The 15,366-nt window shown below is 49.3% G+C and overlaps 1 protein-coding gene across 1 annotated transcript in view; it reads left to right on the plus strand.

Moving 5' to 3' along the window:
- Nucleotides 1-15,366, plus strand: part of SYDE2 (synapse defective Rho GTPase homolog 2) — a 168,686-nt gene that overhangs the window by 57,645 nt on the left and 95,675 nt on the right. The window contains exon 4 of the mRNA XM_085602076.1: nt 1,210-1,336. Within this exon, the coding sequence (XP_085458202.1) occupies nt 1,210-1,336 (127 nt within the window). The remainder of the gene's footprint in view (nt 1-1,209; nt 1,337-15,366) is intronic.

Below are 15,366 nucleotides of genomic sequence, written 5' to 3' on the forward strand. Positions count from 1 at the left end.
AGGCACATGGAGAGCTATTTGTAGTTCACGAGCTACTTGTTGGAGACGCCTTCTCTACATAACATTATCTTCCATATCTTTCAGTGAGATCAAATGTATCCCTAAAAAGGTCTACGTGTCCTGGAAGAACTTGGTAAACGGGACAACTTCTTCACTTGTCAATAGTTAGAACAATCGGATAATAAATCAAGAGTGCCATTGGAGGGGTACCCACAGATCTGGAGATCTTTGCATTAAATAAGCAAGAGCAAGCTATAGACGAAGTTGGTTTCAATTGGTAAATGAACATTTTTGAAGGATTCTCAACGATGTAATGATTCATAAGCCTTCGAGTAAAAGAGAATACAAATGTAGGAATTCACTGCCTTTTTTAGACTGGTCCTATTTCCCAGAAATCAGGTACCATTATTGTTATTGTTTCTTCACGTTTGAATATTGCAGTGTTGCCATTTGTCCTTTTTCTTTCAAAGATTTTCCAAGATAAATTGTGCTTGTGAAACTACCTTGTTCATGCACCGTGTGATTTCAACTCTTGACCAAATCAGTAACTCTCCTATAATTTCACAGTGCAAAATAAAAAATAGTATTTGACAATCGATTAAGATATTCCGGGGAGTTGAAGCTCTGCTAAATGTCCTGAAACTATGTGCACCGGTTAATTTATGGTTTTGGCAGCACCTGTGAACACCGTGTAGTACAACAAATGTAGGCAGAAACATTTTAAGGCATGGGCAAGACAGGGAATGCGCAGGTAGGACCCCCACCTTCAAAGGGGCCCCTAGAAAAGTGAACGTTCTCCCTATCTCACGTATATCTATTTAATCAGCTCAAGCTTTAAGGTATTATTCAAAACTGTTTGGCATCATGAGTGCTTAAATTGCAGAAAATAAGTAATATAATACAAATTTGTTTCGAACAGGGTCTCCTGCAGCATGTCCGCCCATGGCCCCGAAAATCCTTAAGATTACACTGGTAGTAGGTAGTCTCTGGCTGTGGAACCAAACTATTACCAATCACGGGGGAAATAATTTCAGAAATTAAAACGATAATTTTAGAAAAAGAACACATTGGCGCCTAAAAATGTTATATTGTAGGTTGTCTGTGCCATTTTTCATGTTGTTTCAATTTTTATACTTGGCTTACTTTTATTTCATTGTCCTTACTAGAACTGAATTCAGTCTAACATTATGGGTTTGTTTTTATTTGTAGGTAGTAGGCTTGTATCGACTTTGTGGTTCAGCAGCTGTGAAGAAAGAACTTCGAGAGGCTTTCGAAAGGGATAGCAAAAGTGTGGTTTTGTGTGAAAACCAGTACCCAGATATAAATGTTATCACAGGTAAATATGGGAATTATTTCTGCATTGTAAAGGCTTCTGAAGGCTACTGTTTAGGAAAGTCAAGAGCTTCACATTGAGGGTGGTGCATTTTTGTAGGTAAAAAAAACCATAACATTAATCGAAAATAAGTCCATGATATAATCGTTTCCAAAGACAAGCATAGACTCACATGAAAAATAGCTTTAAGTTGATGCCTTTAACCTCAGCTTTGTGCAGTAATGGGGAGGTCAGCTGAAAACATGAAAGATCATCACTAGGTTTTATTACTTCCTGACTGGTAATTGAAGGTGACTGTTAGGTCATTCAAAGGGGCACATAATGGAAGTGATACTCCATCATTTCAGGATTTTAGTTTTCGACCCATTCCGGCTGAGGAACTTTACAATCATTCCTCTATTTGAGTATTTGAGGTACTGGATAATATTTGAATGAATACGCCATTCTCCAGACTGACTATAACTTGTGCATGATATGCATACATTCTGAAAATAATGAGTAGTTCTGATGTAAGATCAGAGGTGGTAGAGTCGCAGCTGGTCTGAGTTTGTGTTTTGATCTCTTCTTTTTTAGGTCTCGCCTAGCTAGCTCATGCGTGGTCTCCTCAAGACATTTTGTTTCTAATCAGGGGACCTACACCCCATCCATAGCTTAGTATTGGTTAGCTTAAGGCGTCGCTCTAAATTGCTTTGTTCCCATTTTGCATGGTATGCCTACGTCATGCCCTCTTCTGGTATTTGGCCCTCCTCTGGAGCATGGACCAAGTACTTGTGTCCTTACACTGCCCTTGTTTTTGGAGCTACTTTTTTTGTTGCGATGAAGCACTCCAAATACGAGTGCTTTTGTCTTCAGGCCATCTCTCATATCGGCTTCTTAAGCATGTTCTTCTTCATCTTACTCCTTTTACCCCTGCCTCCACCCCTTCCATGTTGCTTTTTTATCCTTCATCCCGCCCTGTCCATGTTTTTTCTTTGCCCACCCCAACCCCCTTTTTATGTTGTTTCTTTTAATGTTCCCTCCCCCCATGTTTCTTTCTACTCCTACCCACGCCGTCTATGTTGCTTCTTTAGAACTTTCTCCACCGGCCACCCCCTAGGTTGCTTCTTTTGCCTCCCACTGCTCTACCCCTGTCTGTTTCTCCTCACCCATCTGCACCATATCTGTTTCAGCTACCCCTCTATCCACTATGTCACTGTTGCAGCTCCTTACCCACTTGCCCCTTCCCTGTTGTAGCACCCTACCCACCGCCCCATACCTGTTGCAGTTCCCTCCCCACCCACCTCATCCCTGTTTCAGCTCCCTCCCTCCCCAACCCATCCCTGTTGCAGCTCCCTTCCTCCCCACCCACCCCATCCCTGTTGCAGCTCCCTCCCTCCCCACCCATCCCATCCCTGTTGCAGCTCCCTCCCCACCCACCCCATCCCTGTTGCAGCTTCCTCCACACCCACCCCAAAGCTGTTGCAGCTCCCTCCCCAACCGCCCATCCCTTTTGCAACTCTCTCCCCACCCGCCCCATCCTTTTTGCAACTTCCTCCCCACCCATCCCATCCCTTTTGCAGCTCCCTCCCCACCCGCCCCATCCCTTTTGCAGCTCCCTCGCCACCTGCCCCATCCCTGTTGCAGATCCCTCCCCACCGCCCCATCCCTGTTGCAGATCCTCCCCACCACCCCATCCCTGTTGCAGATCCCTCCCCACCCGCCTCATCCCTGTTGCAGCTCCCTCCCCAACCGCCCCATCCCTGTTGTAGCTCCCTCCCCACCCGCCCCATCCCTGTTGCAGCTCCCTCCCCACCTGCCCCATCCCTGTTGCAGCTCCCTCCCCACCCGCCCCATCCCTGTTGCAGCTCCCTCCCCACCTGCCCCATCCCTGTTGCAGCTCCTTCCCCACCCGCCCCATCCCTGTTGCAGCTCCCTCACCATCTGCCTCATCTCTTTTGCAGATCCCTCCCCACCGCCACATCCCTTTTGCAGCTCCCTCCTGACCCGCCCTATCCCTTTTGTGGCTCGCTGCCCATCCTCCCCATCCCATTTGAGGCTCCCTCCCCACCACCCCATCCCTGTTGCAGCTCCCCCCCCCCACCCACCCCATCCCGGTTGCAGCTCCCCCCCACCCACCCCATCCCGGTTGCAGCTCCCCCCCCACCCACCCCATCCCGGTTGCAGCTCCCCCCCCACCCACCCCATCCCGGTTGCAGCTCCCCCCCACCCACCCCATCCCTGTTGCAGCTCCCCCCCACCCACCCCATCCCTGTTGCAGCTCCCCCCCACCCACCCCATCCCTGTTGCAGCTCCCCCCACCCCATCCCTGTTGCAGCTCCCCCCACCCCGTCCCTGTTGCAGCTCCCCCATCCCTGGTGCAGCTCCCCCAGCCAAATCCCTGGTGCAGCTCCCCCACCCACCCACCCACCCACCCCGTCCCTGGTGCAGATCCCCCACCCACCCACCCACCCCGTCCCTGGTGCAGCTCCCCCACCCACCCACCCACCCCGTCCCTGATGCAGCTCAACCACCCACCCACCCCGTCCCTGGTGCAGCTAACCCAGCCACCCACCCACCCCGTCCCTGGTGCAGCTCACCCAGCCAGCCACCCACCCACCCCGTCCCTGGTGCAGCTCAAGTGTCGTAGCTCCCCCACCCACCCACCCTGTCCCTGGTGCAGCTCTCCCACAGCTCCCCCCACCCACCCTGTCCCTGGTGCAGCTCCGCCACCCACCCACCCTGTCCCTGGTGCAGCTCCGCCACCCACCCACCCTGTCCCTGGTGCAGCACCGCCACCCACCCACCCTGTCCCTGGTGCAGCTCCACCACCCACCCACCCTGTCCCTGGTGCAGCTCCCCCACCCACCCACCCTGTCCCTGGTGCAGCTCCCCCACCCACCCACCCTGTCCCTGGTGCAGCTCCCCCACCCACCCACCCTGTCCCTGGTGCAGCTCCCCCACCCACCCACCCTGTCCCTGGTGCAGCTCCCCCACCCACCCACCCTGTCCCTGGTGCAGCTCCCCCACCCACCCACCCTGTCCCTGGTGCAGCTCCCCCACCCACCCACCCTGTCCCTGGTGCAGCTCCCCCACTCACCCACCCCGTCCCTGGTGCAGCTCCCCCATCCACCTACCCCGACCCTGTTGCAGCTCAAGTCCCCCCACCCAGTCCCTGTTGCAGCTCCCCCACCCACCCACCCCGTCCCTGTTGCAGCTCCCCCACCCACCCACCCCGTCCCTGTTGCAGCTCCCCCACCCACCCACCCCGTCCCTGTTGCAGCTCCCCCACCCACCCACCCCGTCCCTGTTGCAGCTCCCCCACCCACCCACCCCGTCCCTGTTGCAGCTCCGTCCACCCACCCACCCCGTCCCTGTTGCAGCTCCGTCCACCCACCCACCCCGTCCCTGTTGCAGCTCCGTCCACCCACCCATCCAGTCCCTGTTGCAGCTCCGTCCACCCACCCATCCAGTCCCTGTTGTAGCTCCCCCACCCACCCACCCCGTCCTTGTTGCAGGTTACCTCCCACCCACCCCGTCGCAGCTTCCCTTCCACCCACCCCGTCCCTTTTTCAGCTCCCTCCCACCCCATCCCTTTGCAGTTCCCTGACCACCCGCCCCATCCCTTTTGAGGCTCCCTCCCTCCCCACTAACCCATTCCAGTTGCAGCTCACTCCCCACCCACCCCATTCCTGTTATAACTCCCTTTCCTCCCGCCCCTGTTACAGCTCCCTCCCCACCCGCCCCATCCCTGTTGCAGCTCCCTCCCCACCCGCCCCATCCATGTTGCAGCTCCCTCCCCATCCGCCCCATCCCTTTTGCAACTCCCTCCCCACCCGCCCCATCCCTTTCGCAACTCCCTCGCCACCCGCCCCATTCCTTTTGCAGCGCCCTCCCCACCCACCACATCCCTGTTGCAGCTCCCTCCCCACCTGCCCCATCCCTGTTGCAGCTCCCTCCCCACCCGCCCCATCCCTGTTGCAGCTCCCTCCCCATCCACCCCAATTCCTTTTGCAGCTCCCTCCTCACCCGCCCCATCCCTTTTGCGGCTCCCTCACCACCCACCCATCCCTTATGAGGCTCCCTCCTCACCCGCTGCATCCCTTTTGAGGCTCCCTCCCTCCCCACCCCATTCCTGTTACAGCTCCCTCTCCTCCCGACCCTGTTGCAGCTCTCTTCCCTCCCGCCCTAGTTACAGCTCCCTCCCAACTGCCCCATCCCTGTTGCAGCTCTCCCACCCACCCACACCATCCCTGTTGCAGCTCTCCCACCCTCCCACCCCATCCCTGTTGCAGCTCTCCCACCCTCCCACCCCATCCCTGTTGCAGCTCTCCCACCCTCCCACCCCATCCCTGTTGCAGCTCTCCCACCCTCCCACCCCTGTTGCAGCTCTCCCACCCTCCCACCCCATCCCTGTTGCAGCTCTCCCACCCACCCACCCCATCCCTGTTGCAGCTCTCCCACCCACCCACGCCATCCCTGTCGCAGCTCTCAAGGTCCCACCCATCCCGTCCCTGTTGCAGCTCCCCACCCATCCCGTCCCTGTTGCAGCTCCCCCACCCATCCCGTCCCTGTTGCAGCTCCCCCACCCACCCACCCCGTCCTTGTTGCAGCTCCCCCACCCACCCACCCCGTCCTTGTTGCAGCTCCCCCACCCACCCACCCCGTCCTTGTTGCAGCTCCCCCACCCACCCACCCCGTCCTTGTTGCAGCTCCCCCACCCACCCACCCCGTCCTTGTTGCAGCTACCCCACCCACCCACCCCGTCCTTGTTGCAGCTACCCCACCCACCCACCCCATCCCTGTTGCAGATCCCCCACCCACCCACCCCATCCCTGTTGCAGATCCCCCACCCACCCACCCTATCCCTGTTGCAGATCCCCCACCCACCCACCCTATCCCTGTTGCAGATCCCCCACCCACCCCATCCCTGTTGCAGATCCCTCACCCACCCACCCCGTCCCTGTTGCAGCTTCCTCACCCACCCACCCCGTCCCTGTTGCAGCTTCCTCACCCACCCACCCCGTCCCTGTTGCAGCTTCCTCACCCACCCACCCCGTCCCTGTTGCAGCTTCCTCACCCACCCACCCCGTCCCTGTTGCAGCTTCCTCACCCACCCACCCCGTCCCTGTTGCAGCTTCCCTTCCACCCAGCCCGTCCCTGTTGCAGCTTCCCTTCCACCCAGCCCGTCCCTGTTGCAGCTTCCCTTTCACCCACCCCGTCCCTATTGGAGCTTCCTCCCTAGCCCTGTTGTAGTTCCCTCCCCACCGCTCCGTCCCTGTTGCAGTTGACTCTCCTCCCACCCCTGCTGCAGCTCCCTCTCCCCTCCCTATCCCTGTTGCAACTCCCTCCCCTCCTGCCTCTTCCCTGTTGCAGCTCCCTCCCCTCCCACCCCGTCCCTGTTGCTGCTCCCACCCCTCCCGCCCATGCTGCATCTCCCTCCCCTCCCGCCCTTTCCTGTTGTAGCTCCCTCATACCCACCCTGACACTGGTTCTTCTCCACGTCTCCACCCGCCCATGTCTGTTTATTCTCCCTCCCCCTAACAGGCAAAAGAGAAGAAAAAGCACCCAGTGTTGGCCGCTTCATATGGCTTTCTTTTACTGCCTTGCTCTCCACTTCCACCTGTCCTCCCATTCACAACTCCCACCTGCCCTCCCATTCACAACTAACCCCGCCCTCTCATTCCCGACTCCCGCCCTCCTTCCTGTTCATAACCCCCACCCTACTGACAAAGCCAACAGCTTTCCCATATGTGAGACCTATTGGCTTTGCCAGTGCTTGTTCTAAAAGAGTTAGCAAACCCTTTCAAATCTTTGCTGTTTAAGAATACATAAATCGTGAGCTTATGTGAGAATTGCGAGTTGCTGGCTGCTTTTATTCTCAAGGTTCCATATGTATCATATGAATTGGTAATGAAAAGTTCTTTAAATAGGATTTTTTCCAGCCCCTTGGACAGTAGGTGAATAAAATATCTGCTCTGGTGGCTCCAGACTTTGCTAAAGTGTAGACATTTCTGATAAAGGTGTGACCGATATTATCATGAAAAAGTACATGAGTCTTCTAATGAGAGAGTGACGATAACATTTATATGGTATTGCGCAAGCAACAGACTCTTCTTTGTTATGTTTGTGCATTTGTACTATACGTTCCTCCCATTTGTATGGCCCCAAGCACTCTTTGAACTGGGGCACACTTTATTGTCCTGGTATTTCTTGTTAAATGGAGTCATCTGTTCTGTTAATTATTTTCAATGTTTCTCCTATTGTTTAGATATGAATCATATTGGATAGTGGCCCTCAAGGATGGGGTAAACTATTGTATTTTTTTAGAGATTAAATATTTTGAATAGTGGCTCGCCACATTCAGTCAAGGATCTGTGCAAAGCATGTTTTTTGCATGAATGCATTGGCAGAAGAAAAACATAACTGTGTGTTTCATTCTGCTGGGTTGTACAGTTGTCCTTTGTCAGGTATTAGGTGCGTGTCAGAGTTGGGTTTATCTTTCCTCATTATTATCGTCAGTGTTTGGTGGCTGTTAAATATTTAACTTGGTGGAGTGTGAGCAGATGGTGGCTTGTCCGTTGACACTCTTGAATGACAGTACTGGAAGCTACTAGATAGAGTGTGACGCTCTCTACCTTAACAGCATAGTTGAATATTCCTACCTTAACAGTGTGATGAAACTGCTTCAGAGTGGTAAACCTGCTCCTATGAGAATCAAAAAAGGAAAATATATTTTTAATTGGTTACTTCCTTGATGTTTAAAGTGTAGCATGTTGAAATATGACTTGCTATTAATTTGCATTGTTGCCATAGGTTGCTATGGGAGACGTGGTGGCTAGAGGTAATGTTTGTTTAGCAAATATTGCACCCCGTTCATAATAGTAGGGGCAGTCCGATTAAACAAATCTTTTACATTTTTAACTTGAGCACTAGTGCACTATTCACCGAAAGAGTTAACCAAGAATGAGATCTTCCTTGGTTACATTGCACTCAGGCCTTTGGGTTGGTGAATTATACATATGTATTTCAGTATTACAGTTAAATTGGCCAATATTGTACAGGGTGGCTGATCAGGTTTTAGTCGTTGTGTTAGTTTTTCTAAGATTTTTAATCCCAAGATGGCTGCCTTAAGTTATCTCATCTAAAACTCCTCTCATCTAGCCACCGATGTGCTGACAGAATGCAAGTGCTTTTGCTTTTTTAAAGAGTGCACACTTTTGTCTGTTTATCAGTCATGGGTGAACAAGAGACAACTTAGCCAAGGGTGGTTCCTTGAGTGGTAACTAGTTGCTCACCTTTCCCCTCAGTCACCTGTGGAGGTCGATGTTGGCAGAAATAAACTCAGTGGTTGCAGACCTGGCTAGTGACCAGAAGCAATTCTGCAGTTATGATTAAAGTAGTGAGAATGTAAAAATCTTTCCTCAAGGACAATTCCAAGCTGATATTGCTTGCTAGCAATGCCCACAGGTTATGGTGGTTGCGTTCATGCTTGAAGCTACAGAGCCCACTAGCTACAGCCTTCTTCCATACCTTATGAGCTCTGTGTTGATTATGTCTGTGCCGTGTACCCACTTGTATTGCCTCGCTGTCAATAGGGTAAAACGTTGGCCAACCACCGAAGGCTCAATATAAGGCTTAGTTGTTCTTTTGTTTTTGCTCTTTTGAGGGGAGCGGGGGGGTCAGTGCACTTAATGCAGTTAAGCCATTCAGGAGCACTGGCAGAAGGACTGCAGAATGACATTTCTATGGCTGCATGCCTTTCCACAGTGTACTAGTTCCTACCGCTACTGGGCCAAGGGGGTGGCTCTCAAGGAAAGTCCTCCATGCATTACATACTGGTACCCGTGCAGAGTTAGGCTCTGTGTTATGGGACTACAATACATGATTTTGCTCTGTGAATTTCCGGAGGTTTGTGATATAATACTCAAAGCAATGTTTTTTTTTTTGCTTTGGTTGGTGTATGACGAAGCCAACTTCCTACAAAAGAAAGACCCTATTACACTTGCATTTTACATTTTACCTAAAGTGCATAAGGTTGCAAGACCACCTCCAGGGAGACCCATTGTGGCTGCAATTGGTTCTATACTCGAGCCGTTGTCACAATTTTGTGACTTTTTCTTTAAACCATTGGTTCAGAGTAGGAGAGCATACTTAAAGGATACCACTGAGGTCCTTAATCTCCTTACTGATATGGATTTTAATCTGGAGGAGGAATATTTGGTGGGGTTAGACATAGAATCCCTGTACACCAATATTCCCCAAATGGAGACTCTAAGGGTGATAGAGGAACTCTTATTTGAACAAGATTGGCAATACCAGACCTAGACCATTTATTTTACATCTAGCCGAATTGGCACTGACAAAAAACTTTTTTGGGTACAAAGGTATATTTTATTTACAGACCCATGGAACATCTATGGGGAGTGCATTCGCGCCGAGTCTAGCGGGTCTGTATGTTTCCTTCTTTGAGCAGAAACACATTTTTGATGCAGAGAATCCTTGGACACAGAATATCCGTGTCTGGAAACGGTTTACAGATGATGTCCTCCTTATTTGGCTGAGGTAATGAAGCGTCTAAAAAGGAATTTATGAAATGGTTGAACAGACAAAATCCGTTTCTCCACTTTACTACTACTATTACAATCTTCCATTTTTGTATTTAGTTATCTTTCCATATGAAGGAAAATTGTCCACCAGAGTACACCATAAAGCCACAGATAAGAATGGCCTACTTCATTTTGGGAATTTTCATCCCAAATCCCTGAGGGAGAATCTTCCTGTTGGGTAGTTCTGCGACTTCGTAGAAACTGTTCAGAACTTGATAAATTTAGGGAAGAGGCTACTTTATTGACAGGAAAACTTAAGAATAGAGGTTATCCCAATCAAGTGGCGAGTAGGGCACAGAAGCGAGCTTTGAATTGTCCTAGAGATGCTCTTTTGGAGAAATCAGAAAGACCAGCTAAGAAGAATAAGATATGTGTAACTACATTTAATACGTCTTCAACGGCGATTAAACGTATTATTTTGAAACATTGGCGCATATTGAACTCTAGTGGTTTGAGACTTGAGAAACCCTTATTCTCATTCAGACGAGGCCAGAATATCAAGGATCAGCTGGTTCATTCCCGTACATATAACAATGCTCGAGGGGCTCCTCGTGTGATGGGAAATCTTACACCAGTAACGGGCCACACAAGTTGTGGGTCATGTGATGTTTGCAAATTAACAACAAGCATTTACAATGCAACGGTCTCGGCAATATTATAGGTAGAGTTATTGGTATTGCTCATTATTTTTTATTATTTTTGTATCCCTAAATAAATGGCATTGTCATTTCTATTGGCATTAGCTTTTTTTTTGCATATGTGATACCTATTGCATTAGCAGAGAGAGAGTGAGGTAGTGAGATAGAGAGAGAGAGAGAGAGAGTGAGGTATTGAAATAGAGAGTGAGGTAGTGAGAGAGAGTGAGGTAGATAGAGAGTGAGGTAGTGAGGTAGTGAGATAGAGAGTGAGGTAGATAGAGAGTGAGGTAGTGAGAGAGAGTGAGGTAGTGAAAGAGTGAGGTAGTGAGGGAGAGGGATGTTGTGAGGTAGTGATATATAAGCATAGAGTGATGTTGTGATGTAGTGAGATAGAGAGAGAGGTAGTGAAAGAGAGAGTGAAAGTGACTTAGTGAGATAGAAAGAGTGAGGTAGAGAGATAGAGAGTGAGTGATGTAGTGAGTTAGAGAGAGAGTGACGTGATCTAGAGAGTGAGGTAGTGAGAGAGTGAGGTAGTGATCTTTTTAGAGAGAGAAGTAGTGAGATAGTGAGGTAGTGATATAGATAGAGGGGAGTAGTGATGTATAGAGAGTTATGTAGTGAGAGAGAGTGAGGTAGATAGTGAGGTAGTGAAAGAGTGAGTTAGTGAGTGAGAGGTATTTTCTGACGTAGTGAGATAGAAACAGTGAGTGATGTTGTGAGGTACTGAGGTTGGAGAGTCCCGATCATCATCTTTGAAGCCAAAAATATCTTCATTTGGGTGGTCTCACGCCTGAAATTGCCTCTCTTTCAATATATGTAAATGGGAAAAATATAGAGTCCTGATTACTTTTAAAATTCTCCCACTTGACTATGAGCCCAGACTTGGGTATGCGAGTAACGGTACTAACATATGGGGCTGGATCCGGGTATTTGAGCCTGGACCAGGAATCAAGTCTGCGCCTGGCCCTGCACTGTGGAATCTGGCCTAGGACATCCGTACCTGAGCATATAGGGCTGTATTTGGGTTTGTGAAGGCGTGCCTTGGTATAATAGGCTACATTGGGCTATATGAGACTGAAACCCGTAATTTGAGTCTACCCAGGGACATATATACGTGAGACACTGACAAATGGCTGCAGAATCACGCTTTATAAGGCTGTACCAGGCAAATGATAGCTGGATCCCTGGCATAAGGAGATTACACAATGGTTGGCACTTAAAACAACATTTATGCAATTCAGTAGTGAGTTTCAGCTATTGATTTGTTTTACGAGTTTCGATATTTTTTCCTTTGAAACAATGCCTTTCCTTGCGATTTCAGCTGTAATGTGGGCAATGTACTGTCATCAGAGGGCATCTGATGTCATGTCCATTATACCAATCAATACAAGACACATAAATATCGCCTGCATAATGTGCATTCAGAGTGGAGGTTTATGTTCAGTGCAAGTTTCCGCAACCGGTTTTTAAAAATGTTACCTTTGAAACAGGTTTTGCTCATTTTCCACTTACTTTCCGCTCTCCTGTCTGCAAATATTACTTAAATATTTTAACTATCTTTCTTCACACCGCCTCGACGAAGTGTGGTACTAGTCGTCAGAAAAAAAGGGGTAGGTTGCGCTGTAAATTGTGGGATACATTCATTCCATAAATGTGGAATTTACCAAACTGTTATGTATTTGTTTTGTAATGAGCATTTTTCTACACTAGTAGCTCGTTTGCGAACGCAGTGTGAATCTAAAACATGGCCCCACGTTACCTTCCCACCTGGGAGCATGTATATGAAAAGCTATGCGGTTCCTGCGTCTGCCCTGAGCCCTGGCACGGCGCCCTCGCCCCCAGGAATATCATATGCGCCGAGACATTCTTGTACATATCACCCGCTGTGATGTTCCAAGTCCGTTCTTGCACGAGCCTCTCGTGTTACCAGCGACACACGGGGCGCATGCCTGGGCTGACGTGTGTCCCACGTTTTCGTGCACTGCATCAAAGAGGCCGCCCGTGGCTTGTGTAAACATAAGTATAAACGCAGATTAAACGAGTCCTCGGTGTGGTAATTCAATCTAGAGGGGAGACCGGAGGGTGGCGAGAGGACACGTGAAGGGGGGAGGAGGAGACAGATGCAGGGAGAGGGGAGAGGATGAGAGAGAGGGGGTGCGAATTGATAAAGAGAGGCGGCAAGAAAGCGAGAGTAACCGAGGCCTAGAGTATAGGAAAACAGCATGAGGACGAGAAGGGGGGGGTGTAATAGAGAGAGAGCGAGAAAGATAAAGAGAGAGATGAGAAAAAAGTGAGGAAGAGAGAGGTAAACAGAAGGGAGACTTTGGAGAGAGGGGATCCGATAAAGTCAGAAGGTGAGATAGTCACTGATGGGGGGAGGGTACAGACAGGCATGGAGGGACGAAAGACTAGAGACGGGTCAAGGGGGTGTAAGATTGAGAGAAAGGCTGAGGCAGAGTAAAAAAAAATTAAAGGCAAACGGAGTGGGAAGGGAGCGGGCCAGTCAGAAAGAGTGAGGTGAAATTCGGAGGCAGTAGAGGGAAAAAAGGGAGTGTTTATGAAGGAAGCAGAACGAGAGAGGGGTGAGAGCGAGCGAGACAGAGAGAGGTGGGCGGCGATCGGAGGAGGAGAGGGTGCGGCACAGTGCACGCGGAGAGCTCCTCGGCAGCTTGCACAAACGGTGCTCCAGATGTATGGCTGCTCAAGTCAGCCCAAGGCAACAATTCTGATCAATTCTAATGTGATAAAATGCTGCAGGGGAAAGTGCGCCGCAACGTATTTACGTCAGCGCTTAATTAAACTGTTGTTCGCTTCCAGAGAGCCTTAGAACAAGCACACCACTGCCTTTCTCCGAGGCAAAGCAGAAATGCCTCGGAGAAACGCAGTGGCGTTTTCAGATTCGGGGGCGTGTTTCTTTTTCTCTCCTCTTGCCATTGGCTGGAGGAGAGAAAAACACGCCTGAGAAAGGGCGTGGCTAAAAAGTAGAAAGAACAGCAAGAACACGCCCCCGAATCTGAAAAAGACGGAGCCTATTTGGAGGGACGGCTCTCTCCTCCAATGGCTGGCCTCCATTTAGGAAGCCAGCCAATGGAGGAGAGGCAAAAAGAGAGGCGGGCTAAGGAGCCACTCTCAGAAACATTAAATCTCCGACTTCCGGTTCTGCCTTCGGCAGACCGGATAGTCCTCGACCTAAAAAACACTAAAGAGGTTGTTGGGCTGCGCGACCCTTGGCAACAAAGAGTGCACACGAACTGTAATTCCTCTCACGTTATCTACATCATCAAGTGTCCTTGCAATTTAATCTGTGTGGGAATGACGTGTAGGAAGGTGAAAGTGAGGATAATGGAGCACAGGAGTAACATTCGATGTGCCAGGACCAATACTCTCCTCGATTCACACTATATGGAAAAAAGACATACAGTGGAGGATATATTTTGGACGGTGCTGGTTAAACCTGCTTTCGCACCATCTACGAGGGAGTTATCACATGCCCTCTTTATACGAGAACAAAAATGGGTATACCGCATTAAAAGTCATGTAACAGGGCTTAATGACGATATACCCTGGGCAGCCTTGGGAAACAAATAAATAATAAATATTTTATCCCCTACTAAATATCTGTTACACCCCTTGCAGCTGGTATAGAAGAAATGCGTAACATTTAGGCGGGGCGCGCATATTTATGGGTGTCATATATATGTGGATATAGATATTCTTTGTTTTTCCCTAGTAATGTCCCATATTGTATCGATTACTTAATGACAATGATTTTGATTATATACTTTGGGTATATTGCAGATGAGGACTTTGTTACTAAGAAGCCCTGATTTTAGACACTGACTGAATATTGTGTGTTGTATTTGGCTAATTCCATAGAAAATTTGACATTAAAATCTTTACTGTCAGGTATTTAGATGGAAATGGGGTGACCGTGAGGGGCTCCTTATTGGTCCCAGTTGGTTTTACGAGTCATTGAACCAGCACGCTTGAGTTAGGGTTATCGTTCTAGTGTTTCTTGCAAACCTAGCGCGTACTACGTCACACGCGGGCATCACGTGATAGGAAATGAGGAGATGAAAGGAGCGGAACAGAGACGCACTTTGTTCCTACGTGGCACTGTGAGAGACGTATTATAGTGGTGGCGGACCACTCTTGATGAAGTAAGGTGCATGGGTATACCATTGTTTGTTTACTAGAGAGTACCATGCTTATTTAGTACATCCCACGATGATCAGATGAGAAACGCCATAAATATTTATCGAGGGTGCTCCACATGCGTAGGTTGGGGTTATCAATATTTTGATGACGACGAAGATTGAGGTATATTCAGTATGACCTTGATCTTTAATACAGCAGTGCAATATTTGGGCCGTACGCCGCTACTTTGAGTTCTGAGGTACGACGGTATACAGACTCTGCTGTACGTAGCTTACTTTGGGGTGATGCGTGGAATGGGAGATTTAGTGACTATATGTTTACTGTATTGCTGTCATTCCCCTTGAGCCACAAAGCATGTAATTGACGTATATTTTTGAAAAAAAAAAAATTCAACAGTGTGTGACTCTCCATTGCCAGTTTTAGCGTTTGACCAAATAAACTCGGTAAGATGATATATAGTGTAGCCGAGTGAGACAAAGTTATACTATATTTTATTGATATGACACAATCTATGATTATGAGTGGGGGCATGGAGCCCCTATAACATTTTAATTTGCCTGATGAAATGTGGAGATATGCTCACTTTCTTTGGCACGCTTTTTCTTGTTTTGCACAGCATGCGATTAGCATTTAATGTGTGTTTCACATAATT

This window comes from Triturus cristatus, chromosome 4_2, assembly GCF_964204655.1.
Source record: "Triturus cristatus chromosome 4_2, aTriCri1.1, whole genome shotgun sequence".
NCBI classification, from domain to species: Eukaryota; Metazoa; Chordata; class Amphibia; order Caudata; family Salamandridae; genus Triturus; species Triturus cristatus.